This window comes from Scophthalmus maximus, chromosome 6, assembly GCF_022379125.1.
Source record: "Scophthalmus maximus strain ysfricsl-2021 chromosome 6, ASM2237912v1, whole genome shotgun sequence".
Taxonomy (NCBI): Eukaryota; Metazoa; Chordata; class Actinopteri; order Pleuronectiformes; family Scophthalmidae; genus Scophthalmus; species Scophthalmus maximus.
The window spans coordinates 2,979,724-2,992,500 of NC_061520.1; the positions used below are offsets into that span (position 1 = coordinate 2,979,724).

The 12,777-nt window shown below is 48.7% G+C and overlaps 2 protein-coding genes across 3 annotated transcripts in view; one reads left to right on the top strand and one right to left on the bottom strand.

The window, feature by feature from the left end:
* The window catches only part of LOC118308749 (NACHT, LRR and PYD domains-containing protein 12-like), a 988,189-nt gene that overhangs the window by 818,595 nt on the left and 156,817 nt on the right, over positions 1-12,777 (bottom strand). The window lies entirely within an intron of this gene.
* il17rd (interleukin 17 receptor D) overlaps positions 60-12,777 on the top strand; it is a 23,567-nt gene continuing 10,849 nt past the window's right edge. Inside the window, exons 1-3 of the mRNA XM_035630132.2 lie at positions 60-299; positions 9,962-10,016; positions 12,563-12,685. Of these exons, the coding sequence (XP_035486025.2) occupies positions 78-299; positions 9,962-10,016; positions 12,563-12,685 (400 nt within the window). The 5' untranslated portion in view covers positions 60-77. The remainder of the gene's footprint in view (positions 300-9,961; positions 10,017-12,562; positions 12,686-12,777) is intronic.

Consider the following 12,777-nt stretch of genomic DNA (forward strand, 5'->3'; position numbering starts at 1 on the left):
TTCTCCTCCCCCCTCCCCTCTCTCCTCTCTCCTCCTCTCTCCTGTCTGCCTCAGAGTCTCTCGGAGCTGGGGGATGAATGGCTCCTCCCCCTCCTCTCTCTCTCCTCCCCCTTCTCCTCCCCCCTCCCCTCTCTCCTCTCTCCTCCTCTCTCCTCTCTGCCTCAGAGTCTCTCGGAGCTGGGGGAGGAATGGCGGCCCCTCGGAGTCTCCTGGTCTTGCTTCTTCTTCTGTGTTTCTGTGGGTCGACGAGTCTGACTTCCGGCGGCAGGAGGTCGAACCAGGAGCGATGCGGCGTCAAGGTAGAATCAACTTCACTGTGTAGATTGAGCGACACTGAGCCAAAGGAGGAACACTCCTCCAGCAGCAGGTCTGAAGTTGTTCACCCACTTTACCTCTGCTCGACTTCACCTGTCTGCGCGCAGCCGGGAGCGCAGCGCGCACGTCGCGGGCACCAGAGTCCCGTTGGTGAAAGCGACAATTCTGAACATTTAGTCGCTTTACTGCGGATCCGCGGCCGCCGATTAACGATCCTCGACTCCGGCGTGATTGAATCGAGTGTCCCACTGAATTCGGCTCACATGTAACACGCCATAAAGGACTTGTACATGATGAAATCATCACCTTTCATAAGTGTTCCCCGCCTCGTTAATGGGATAAGACCGCGAGCGACGGATGTAAACTTCGCGGAAATGTTAATGAACTTTTGAATTGGCTCTTTGCAAAAAACTTTGTTTTTTTGTTTTTTTTTAAATGACTTCCATAAGCTCGTGTCCCAATGACATCTTATGGCTTTGGAAACATGTGTTTTTGAGACATCACACTGTTTAATTCACCTCAGAGCAAATCATTGGATCAAAAATAACTTCCATCAAACCAAAAGAAACTTTAAAAATAAAAGAGGTCAAAGTTCACATGAATGTAAATGAATGAAGATTCCATCTTCTTCTTCTTCCCCTTTGCATTTGCATTTTATGGCTTAGGTGAATTGCAGGTAGTAAAACAGATTTCCTGTGTGTGTGTGTGTGTGAGTGTGTGTGTGTGTGTGTGTGTGCGTGTGTGAGCGAGAGCGCACACTCTCTACAGGTTCTAATTTTCCTCTGTTGATGGATGACTGTCCTACCTGCCTTTCATTCTGTGTGTGTGTGTGTGTGTGTGTGTGTGTGTGTGTGTGTGTGTGTGTGTGTGTGTGTGTGTGTGTGCGTGTGTGCGTGTGTGCGTGTGTGCGTGTGTGCGTGTCTGTGTGTCTGTGTGTGTGTGTGTGTGTGTGTGTGTGTTATCCTAGTTTCCTCTCTCAGGCTTTGAAGTGTGTTCTACAGGAAGCGTCACACTGTTTACTCTGAAGAAACATTCCTTCCTGCAGCCCCACCCCCCTCACCCTCACACACACAGACACACACACACACACACACACACACAGACACACACACACACACACACACACACACACACACACACACACACACACACACACACACACACACACACACCCTCTCTCCTTGCTTCCCCTCTCTTTTCAGAAACACACACATCAGAGGGCTTCTTGATGGGGGTGTGAGGTCCTGCTATTCCACAGGTGTGAAGTTATTAGAGCTGTGTGTGTGTGTGTGTGTGTGTGTGTGCGTGTGTGTGTGAGAGACACATAAATCCTCTAGTAGTTTAACATGTCCGCAGCATGTTTGAAAAGCGCAGGGCTGCACATTGTGGTTTATTTAACTCTGAGCTATTTGGGATTAGAAACTGTTTTTTTTATCCACGATTAATCACTCGAGTCGCTCTGTTTTCATGTGTCACAAAATAATGTGATGCTGTTATTTTTTTTTAAATATGTGACAGTGAGCCGAATATCTTTTGGAACAAAATGCATCTCTCCACCGAGCAGATGAAAGGTTTCGACAGCTTCATCGATAACGAGCATAACGATGAGTTTCAACTGGAAATCGACGCCCCGGTCTTAAAAAAAACAAACATTTAATTTATTCATGTTATATTTATAAATGTTAAATCAGTTAAATGAAAAAAATAGTACTTGCACAGGTTTCCTAATGAAGCCAAAGTTTCTCCATAACATACCTTATTATATTTTTCGACTAGTTTTTATTTTTTCTACCTTTTTTTTGTCACTTTCGTGGCGAATTTAGTGAGTGAAAAAATTGTAACGTAACTTATTTAACTGTTGTTTAAGAGGTTGCGATGTTCTTCCTTTGACTCTTCTGGCTGTTTTTTTTTTTTATGTATTTGCAAGAACTTAAACTTTAAATTTAGTTTCGTCAGAATTTCAGTCCGTGTTCAGACTGAAGCTACATCCACGATAAAAATGTTTCCTCTCTTACCACTTGCTAATTCAAATTCCCACAGTTTTGCTGCGCTCCATTATACCTTTGGAACTCGGATCTCCGTGCCCGGAAGTCGGGGCGGTGATTTATTTTTGTCCTGACTCGGACCATCTCCTTCTCGGAGGTCGTAATCCCGAGCTCCGAGATTATAACGGAACGATAAACCCGAGTTCCGAGGTGTGATAGAACTCCAGGGTTGCGTCTGAGTCTCCACTTACAGAAACCGACATCTCTTTTATCTATTCTATTTTTTACTCCACCTTCTTCGTCTTTGTCAGAACTCGGTGCCCACAATGCAACTGGGCCGCCAGCAGTCCGGTCAGAGGGTCGGGGGATGTGATGCAAGAAGTGGCTAAAGTAGCGCTGAGAGGGTTTTTTCCTCGGGCAGAGACGAGGAGCCGGCCGCAGAGGTCTGCAGATATTCTTTTTCATTTTCAAACTTGTAGTTTACAGTTATGACGGATGCTGAGCCCAGTCGCTTGATCACTTCATCAGACTTCACACAGCTTCCCCCCGGGGCCACAAAGAGTTTTCAGTTTCTCTCCCGTGAGCCGGCTTTAACGTGTAAAATCAGTGGAATTCCCCTTAAAGTGTCTACACGGACGAAGGAGCGGGTTTGCTCAGACTCACTGAAGCACTTGGGGAAACTTCTTCTTTTTTTTTTCACTGGATGTTTCAGGTTGGGGGCCCGGGGCCAGACTGAGGGTCGAGATGCTTTAGGTCCACATGGTCTCTCTCTCTCTCTCACATCTGCTGGACTCATCACATCTGTCTCAGCGGAGGAAGACTTCCTCCTCTCTCTGTTTCCGCTCTCTGTCCTCTTCATCCTTCTCTCTCTCTCTCTCTCTCTCTCTCTCTCTCTCTCTCTCTCTCTCACCCTCCAATCTGTGACCATGTTCCGTTATTCCCATCATCCTCCCCCGGTGTGTTTTTGGCATCAGGGAGGGAGGGGCCCCCCCCTCAAAAACGCTTGGGCGTCACGGCCAGGTGGGAGCGTTCAGATGCGAAACACGTGTGTTTTTCCGGGGACTGAATCGGGCTGAGGATGAAGGATCCGTGACTCGACCTTTCACCTCTTACATAAAAAAATCTCGGGGGGGAAATATTTCATCCTCCTCCAAGGACGGAGATTGTCAGGCTCGTGCAGTTGAATGATAATCAACCGTTTTCCTTTGGCACTCGGCATCGCGAATGAAGAGAAAAGTGCTTTTAGATGCTGCGAAAAGGAGGCGACGCGTCATGATTGACAGCTGAGACTGACTCGCGATTGGTCGGTTGCGCGTATTGGGCGGGACCTCGGCGCTGCGGCTTTAGATGACATCGCCCAGCTCAGGATGGCGGCGACCGCATCCGCGATATTTTGGCTTGACATTTCTGTTAAACGGATGGAAAAAGCTGCTCGCAGGCCTTTTACTTTGAAAACTCCGGGAATGTGTTGGAGTGTGGACGGGCAAAAAACAGAGACGCTCGGAAAGATGGCGCAGTGAGTCGGTTCTTATCGGCCCACGACTCGACCGCCAGCGGTGGAGGCGAAAACGTTGTACACAGTCTGTCGTCGGTCCAAGAAAAGAAATCCCCCCGTCTGACCTTTCATAATTGTCCTTTTTCTCACTCGTGGTATTTTCAGTAAATAAGCAAAAATCTGAAATAAGTGACTGAAGAGTTGAACATCTGCTTCCTCTTCACGTGTCTGATGGACGCGGGATGTAAAGTGATTGTTGGATGGAGAAGACGTAGCAGTGTGGACGTGGCCGCGGAGGCGGCGGCTGAACTCCTCGTGCGGTTGACAGGTTTTGGATCTGACTCATGCTGAAGATGATCGGCCTGCATCCCTCATCTGGATGTAGTCCAGCACTTTGTCCTCGTCTCCAGTCTTCACGCCCAGCTCCACTAACCCCGTCCTCGGTGCTGGATGAAGGGGAGGGGGGGTTGCGTGACTGTGTGGCCTGTTCGGTTGGGTCGGGTCGGGTCGGGTCGCAGTCTTTGGCGGACTCAGCTGGGGAACTGTAGTTGTAATGTAATTCCCCGATGAGACGCTCACACACGGAACTAGTGTTGTGTGGTGTGTGACGTCAGGTTCTGTCTGTTGGGAGGAAGTCCCACTTCGTCCTGGTCCACGTTCTCTCTCTGTTCAAAGGAAGGAGGGATTCTTTTAAAGGACAAACTGCCTCAGCAGGAGTGGAGGAGCTCCTACTGGGTGAGGAGGAGGAGTGATGAAGAAGAAGAGTGTGTGTGTGTGTATCGGGGGGGGGGGGGGGTCATTGAGGAGCAGTCATGCAGGAGGAGGAAGCTGCAGGTTTTGTTCCTGTGGTGGGAAATCTCTGGTTGGCTGCTCCCAAACACACACACGCACGCACACACGCACACGCACACACGCACGCACATGCGCACACACACACGCACGCACGCACACACGCACGCACACGCGCACACACACGCACGCACGCACGCACACACGCGCACACGCACACACGTTTTGTCAGCAGAGTTTGCACTGTTGCACCTCTCTTTTGTTTCCAGCTTTTTTCCCTCTTCCTGGACTTCCTCCGGTGCTGCAGAGCAGATGAGGAATTAAACCTTTTCCTTTTTGTTTTATCAATCATTAAATCCCCAAAATTAAAAGTGTGTGTTTGAATAGAACAGGAAAATACAATGTGTGTTTGTGTGTGTATTTGTGTGTGTATGTGTGTGTGTGGGGGGGGGGGGGGGGTTGGAACTTGAGTATTTCTTTTATAATTTCTTTACTGCCTTTAACTTTTTCTACATGAATACACACAAAAGCCTGTTTATAATCATAATCTTACAAAATGCACTGTTACAAAATAACAATATCATGCATTAACTTACACATTATACAAGGGTTCGCTGTTTTTATGACTTATTATAGTTATTGTAGTGTGTGGGTTGATATTCTTACATGTTCTTCAGCATCTTCTCCTGAAGAACTCATATTATCCAGAGTTTTTCTGGGGCAGTATTTTGATTCATGGCAAAATTAGAGTCAACCCGGAATTATCAGGAGAATAATTGCGACTACTGGAAATCTCATATCCCCCGGTTATTGGCCGGATGTTCTCTCCCCCCCTCGGGCTCGCACGCTGAACCGCGTCCTCGCTGTAGTGACTCATCTGTCTTTCTCACCGTCTCTGTTTCTACCATCAGATGATTTATAGATCTGCATAACACAGAGGGGACGAAGCTTCCCTCGTTCTCCGCAGACGTCCCGTCCACACCGACAAACACCAAAACTGTAAAATATACAATGTATATATATATATATATATACCACTGCTCTTTTGGTTGAATGTTTCTCATTTCAATAAGCATAAGCATCACCACCTCGGTGAAAAGGACGACACACACGTCCACGTTCGAAGTTACATCAAAATAAAGTCCAATTAATATAAATGCTGACAGCAAATTTTGATCGCAGCTGTACACCTGGAAAATAAGAACAACAACAGGAGGTTAATTAAAAGGCTGTCAATCCGGTTTTTCCCCTTCTTCTTCCCCGATGCATGAACGCAGCATCGGTCAGGTGACGCTCTGCTCGGTTGTTGTTTTCATAAAGCTGTTGCGTCGAAGTGCTGGACATTTCCCGGCAATTTTGCAGACGGGCTGTGGCTGGACTTTTTTGTCCGGACCTTTCCGGAACATGTCCGAGTGAGTCCACTCTGGCCAGACGCAGAGGAAGTGTTCCGCGAAATGCTGCCTGCTCCTGTGAACGCGTCCGACTCGGACAATCTCCGTCGGCCGCGTCCGTCATTCGCGAAAGGTCAAACTTTGGGGTCAACGTCCGACCCGGCGGTCGCGTCTGCGTCGTCTCACGCGGTGACATCATCACGTGTTCTTATACATTCTGATAAAAAAAAAAAAAATGGCGAGAAAAAAAGTTGATCCGTGTACATGTTGGAGTTGATAAAACGATGAAGCGGAGAGAGAGAGGAGCGCGCTATGTGATGATGATGATGATGATGATGATGATGATGCACCACATGACCGGAGATCTGCAGCAACACGACAAGGGGACGAAATGTAACTTTGACCCTGGGTTCGGTAACTATAGCAACCGACTGGACCTCACAGACGTGGAGTTGTCCCGGCGAGTTAATGCTCCTTATAACACACACACGCACACACGCACACACACACACACACTTTAGATACGTATGTCAGTGCAGACATATGGTAGCATTTGGGTGTGTGTGTGTGTGTGTGTGTGTGTGTGTGTGTGTGTAATAGACAGGAAAACATTAAGAGGAACAGGGCTGAGATTTTTGCCTTGAGGCCTTTGCTGGAACAAGATGCTCATCAACTTAACACACACACACACACAGGGTGTTGGTGTTGCTCAGTTCCCATGTTTTTAATGGGTGCCGTGAGATCACTTTTCTTTAGCAGGTGTCCTTCTGTGCTTCATCGGCTCGGAGAGCAGAACGTTTGTGCGTTTGTACGTTCGTGACTCGTGGGGGCCTGTTGACTCGCCTGGTGATCTGAGCCGAGTTGCTCGAGCAAAGTACGACGGACGTGATGATGTCGTGACGCAAAGAAGGAATCCTGAATGCCAAGACATCAAGTCGACATCGAGACGACGAATCTTTGGCTCCTCGCCAGATGCTCGTTTTGCACGTGACGTCTCTATTGGCGCTCGGAAACCTCCGGTTCTGTTTAATCCCGTTCATCCAGACGGAGCTGTGTTTGTAGCCGCAGCCCGTGCAGAGAGCACGTTGATTAAAGGTCAACAACGGCGAGCGTGTGCCGCGTTTCTCCGTCCCCACATCTGGAACTGCTCACGTCGGCCCCCCCGAACGAGACGAGGGGAGAAGTGGAATCTGCTACGTGAACCTTGAAAGCGGCAATCGAAGGAGTTCCTGTTTAATCAGATTTCTCCTCTGCCCTCCTCTTCTCTCTCCCTCCCTTCCCTCCTTCCTTCGCCGCGGGCCTGGTGATTACTACCCCCCCCCCCCCCCCCCCCTTCTCTGGCCTACTCTCCTTCCTCCTTGCATCCTTTTCTCCCTCGCTCTCTCCTGTGATTTTCTTCCAGCGCTGTGATTAATTACTGTTGATGTTCGGCTTACTGAGCCCGCCTGATTACCACAGGGACTGATTGTGTGTGTGTGTGTGTGTGTGTGTGTGTTTGTGTGTGTGTGTGGGGGGGGGGGGGGTTCCCGAGGGGAATTCTGCTCCCTTTACTGCGTCTGAGTTTCTGTGTTCATATATTTGAAGTTCACTTCTGTTCTTTGTTGTTTTTTTGAAAAAGTGAATTGAAGCACAATCGAACCTTCATCAACTCGGTGTGTGTGTGTGTGTGTGTGTGTTTGTGTCTGTGTGTCGGATCCAACATCTGCTCTTTATCTTTCATTACAAATAATGAACTGTTCTTTTATTTCCTTTAAACTTCTTTTCTTTTCAGTTGTTTGCTGGTGTGACTCAGTTTGCTCTGGCCTGAGGGGGAGTGTGTGTGTGTGTGTGTGTGTGTGTGTCTGTGTGTGTCTGTGTGTGTGTGTGTGTGTGTGTGTGTGTTTTAGGGGGCTAAAATGATTATTACTAGTGAGAAACACCTGGCAACAGGAAGGAAGAAAAGTCTTTTTGTCAGTAAAGTATGGAGGTCTGGCTCGTGGCGGTGGGCATCTTCACTGGAGGAGTTGTGGGAAAAATAACTCAAATTCTTTCAAAGGTCCCTCCGTCGTAACACAGAGATTTACGTTTGTCCATCTGAAATCCAAGCTTTGCAGTGAGCGTTGAGATCCTCCCTCCGTCGCCGTCGTCGGACGTCCTGTCATTGGATCGTGAATGAAGGATCATTACTGTGTGTGTGTGTGTGTGTGTGTGTGTGTGTGTGTGTGTGTGTGTGTGTGTGTGTGTGTGTGTGTGTGTGTGTGTGTGTGTGTGTGTGTGTGTGTGTGTGTGTGTGTGTGTGTGTGTGTGTGTGTGTGTGTGTGTGTGTGTGTGTGTGCAGCCCGACCCGGGGGAGAAGGAGAGGGCACAACTAGGAGAGGTTGTACCAGATCTGACTAACTTCTCTTGGGGGGGGGCTTACCAGTCCGGAAGTCTGCTTCTTTTTTCTTTCCTTTTATTTGTGCTGTCAGTGAAAAGCTTCCCTTGATTTTAATTAGCCTCCCATCTCATGCTGCCAGCAGGACGCTGGTGGACACCGCGTGTAGACCTCTTGGGGGTCAAAGGTCGGCAGCTGCGACAAAATATATAATTAATAGGAGCAGGACGGGACGGGACGGGCCTGTGTGTGTGTGTGTGTGTGTGTGTGTGTGTGTGTGTGTGTGTGTGTGTGTGTGTGTGTGTGTGTGTGTGTGTGTGTGTGTGTGTGTGTGTGTGTGTGTGTGTGTGTGTGTGTGTGTGTGTGTGTGTGTGTGTGTGTGTGTGTGTGTGTGTGTGTGTGTGTGTGTGTGTGTGTTTGTGTGTGTGTGTCTTTCTCATTTAGAGACGTTATCCTCACTTCTTCAAAGGGCTGTTTGATGCCCCAGCTCTGGTTTATGGTCGATGTGGAGTGTTCGTTTTAAGGGGCCCGGGAATGTAAAATGTCGATGGAGGTCTTCACAAGTACATAATTATAAACGTGTGTGTGCGTGCGTGCCCTCGCGAGTGTGTGTGGGGGGACGGGTTGTTGAGGTACATTGGCTGCTAACAAGCATGGCACACCTTCTGCAACACATGCACGCACACACAGTAGGGGGTCTGTCTGATTGGTTACAGGTGTGTGTGTGTGTGTGTGTGTGACCACAGTCTGACACCTCTGTAACGTGTGTGTGTGTGTGTGCGCGCAGGGCAACGTGAAAATAAGGTCAAAGCTGTAAAGCTGCTCCACCGGCACGCGGCTGAAACGCACCTCATGAGAATCCGCGACGTCTTTGTGCAGGGACGCACAGAGAGTAGAGAGAGAAGGGGATTCTGGGTAACACCTGTCGCTCTCTCAGGAGACATGATGTTGCTGTTTGCACCTCAGCTCATCTCAGCGCTCATCACCGTGTGCCACTGGAGCCGCTGTCCCTTTTGTATTTGAAACAAAGCTGCAGGGCGGAGCCCGGGACGAACGCTCTCCACCACCGGCGCCACCCGACCGGAGCTCGGTGTCTCGTCACAGTCAAGAGTACGGATTGAAGCTGCCGCACGCCGTCGCTCCTCCAGTCAGTCAGCTATGCCTCGGGCACACTACACGATACATTTCAGAGTCGCAAAGATCTCTGCACCGTTACACTGCGTGACCCGCCGGCAAAACAAAATACGCGCGAAGCAGGAATTGTTTGTCACCGCCACGACGGACGTCGAAGGGAAACTCGTGTTCGATACATTGCTGCATGCTCTCATGTTGACGGGTCGGAAACAGGAATTGGTGCGAGGGGACCATCTCCGTGTGTGTGTTGTGCGGACGGAGAGAAATAACTTTGCGTGTTAATATGCGGTTGGGCAGTTAATCTGACTTGTGTGAACAACTGAAGTGTCGGCATCAGGCCGCCAGCTGTGGCAACAGATACTGAATTTGTTCCGTCGTGTTAATATGAATAGGCTTCATCATAAAAATGATTTCAGGTTGCCTGATAAAAGTAACAGAACTTCTTCCAGAAGCTGTTAAAAAAAAAAAAAAGTGACGTCCGTTTCTCTCCGTCTCTCAGGTGCAGTCCGGCGCAGATGGAGGTCGCAGGTCGGCCGTCACCTTCAGAGCCGACAGTGAGTCTCTCTCTCTCTCTCTCTCTCTCTCTCACTCTTTTAAAACCTGGATCATCTGACGGTGTCTGTGGTTCAGGGCCGCAACTAACCATCAGTTTCATAAACGATTAATCTGTCGCTTTTTTGTTGTTTTTTGTTGTTTTGGTCCATAAAATGTCCCCCCTTCTCCTCCCCCGTCTTCCTCCTCGTCATCCTCCTCCTCGTCCTCCTCCTACTCGTCATCCTCCTCCTCCTCATCTTCCTCCTCCTCGTCATCCTCCTCCTCCTCCTCGTCATCCTCCTCCTCATCCTCCTCCTCAACCCCTTTTGTTCTTTTCTATGTAAAAGTCAAGTTCCTGAGCCGTGGCCGACCCCTCCCTCCCGCCCTTTGTCCGTGACCATGGGCGAGAAGCACATTCGGATTCCTTCCTCTGTCTGTGTGTGTGTGTGTGTGTGTGTGTGTGTGTGTGTGTGTGTGTGTGTGTGTGTGTGTGTGTGTGTGTGTGTGTGTGTGTGTGTGTGTGTGTGTGTGTGTGTGTGTGTGTGTGTGTGTGTGTGTGTGTGTGTGTGTGTGTGTGTGTGTGTGTGTGTGTGTGTTGCTGGTTTCCAGGCGATCCTTTTATCAAACTATATTTTTTTAGGGATTTTTTTTTTGTCCCAAATGCAGAGAGAGGAAAAACTAAGAACAAAGAAACATAAAAAACCGGAACCGAGTCTAGAACGTTGAAATAGTGATCAACAGGTTCATTTGGGGTTTTTTTTGGCTAAATTCAGAACTTGACCTATGAACATCATCGCCTGACGTTACGTTCGCTCACAAGGAAAAGTAAAGGTAGAAATCCCCCAATGAAATCTTTGAACCTAGAACCAGAATCAAATCCAATCGTTAAAACATTCCCAAAGATTCCTCAGATCTTCTGTCCAAACACTCACTTTGGACAGAACCAGGCTTAGCCGTGTCCCTAAGCTAAGCTAACCCTTTCAAATGTACCTGGACACACACACACACACACACACACACACACACACACACACACACACACCGGAGAGAGAGGGTTTGATCTTCTCGTCAAATTCTTGGCATGAAAGTAAAAACAATTGAAACTGCTCCTTTTTCATACAAAATGTCGCCACTGCTCTTCAGCGACGGCGGACGGTTGTTCTCTCTGAGGTCAACGAAGATGTATGGAGGTCAGGGGTCAGAAGGTTATGTGAAGAAGCGATGAAATGAAAAAAAAGAAGTGCGGAAACCCCTCAAAGTTTAAGCCAAAGCCAAAGCGCGGTGGTGTTTTACCATGACAATCGCAAAATAAGCTCATTGTGTGTGTGTGTGTGTGTGTGTGAGAGAGAGTGTGTGTGTGTGTGTGTGTGTGTGTGTGTGTGTGTGTGTGTTGAAACCGTGACACACCTCACTGCCTCCTTTTCCTGTTAAACCCAGCTGTTGGAGGATGAGGGAGGATGGACCGTTTCTCTTCTCCTGCCTCCGACTCTCTGCGCAGTGTTGAGGAGGAAGGAGGAGGAGGAGGAGGAGGAGGTTGTGTGAAGGCTCCGATCGTGTCTTTGCTTCTTGAACATGAGAGAAAAACAAAGATGGAAGGTCCTTCCCTTCCTCCTGCAGGGAACTTCTCCCTTCGGCGCCTCGTGCCCCTCTCTCCTCCTCCTCTTCCTCCTCCTCTCCTTTGTCTTATGAAGAAACTTTTGAGGGACAAAGCGGATTGAAGGAGGAAGAGGAGTAACAAGCGGCGACCTCTCCCGCCTCCTTACATCCCATAGAGGAGCTTTGCGATGACGGAGGAGGAGGAAGAGGAGCGTCCAGCCGTGACCTTCTCCCCTGAACATGACCCCGGGTCCCCTTTGAGGAGGACGATGAGGCGAGAGGAAGAGGTCATCCTCCGTCCCTTTTTTTTTTTAAGCTCCTTTCCTCGGTCCCGTCTTCCTCCCCCTCCTCTTCCTCACCTCAGGCCTCTCCGTCAATAGGTGGCCGGCCGGAGGAAAGAGGAGCAGTGAGTCGTGTCCGAGCTCACGCCCCTTTTTCTTTTTCCCATCTTTTCTCCTCCGATCCCTCTCGGTTCACGGCCGGCTGCTCTTCCTCCTCCTCCTCCTCCTCCTCCGTTTTAGGGCTGTGTTAAATTCTATTATTGATTTTTCTGCTGATAATTTCTTAAATGAATTGTTTTGGTCCATGAAATAATTTTTCTTTTCTTTTGGATTGTCAGAGTTGAAGGTGATGATCACACGTTGGATTTAGTTTGACCCCCAAAAATACCTAAATAACCAAATATTTCGTTTACAAAGAGAAGCAGCAAATCTTCTCTATACACTTGATGAACTATGCAATTATTAGTTGTGTTTTTTATCTCACTATTCATGCTTGAAAAACGATCGGTCACATCCGATTACAAAATGTCTGTAAATGTGAAAAAAATCGAAACCGATTTGTCGCTGAATTTGAGAACAAAACACTGAACCAGTGAAAATGACATGATCCAAAAATGATCCATGTACTGTTGTTCATCTCTCTGTCTCTCTCTCTTCGTCTGTCTCTGTCCATGTCTCTCGTCCTGCAGACTGTTCACTCAACTACCCGTTGGGGAAACACGTGATCCACGAGGTCGCCAACGTCTCCTTCAGCCACCTGGCCTGTGAGGACCAGGCCGGCGTGGTCGTCCACTGGGCCCCAAGTCCGCTAGGTGACGACCGCCTGTCTGTGTACCTGTCTGTGTATCTGTCTGTGTACCTGTCTGTGTATCTGTCTGTGTACCTGTCTGTGTATCTGTCTGTG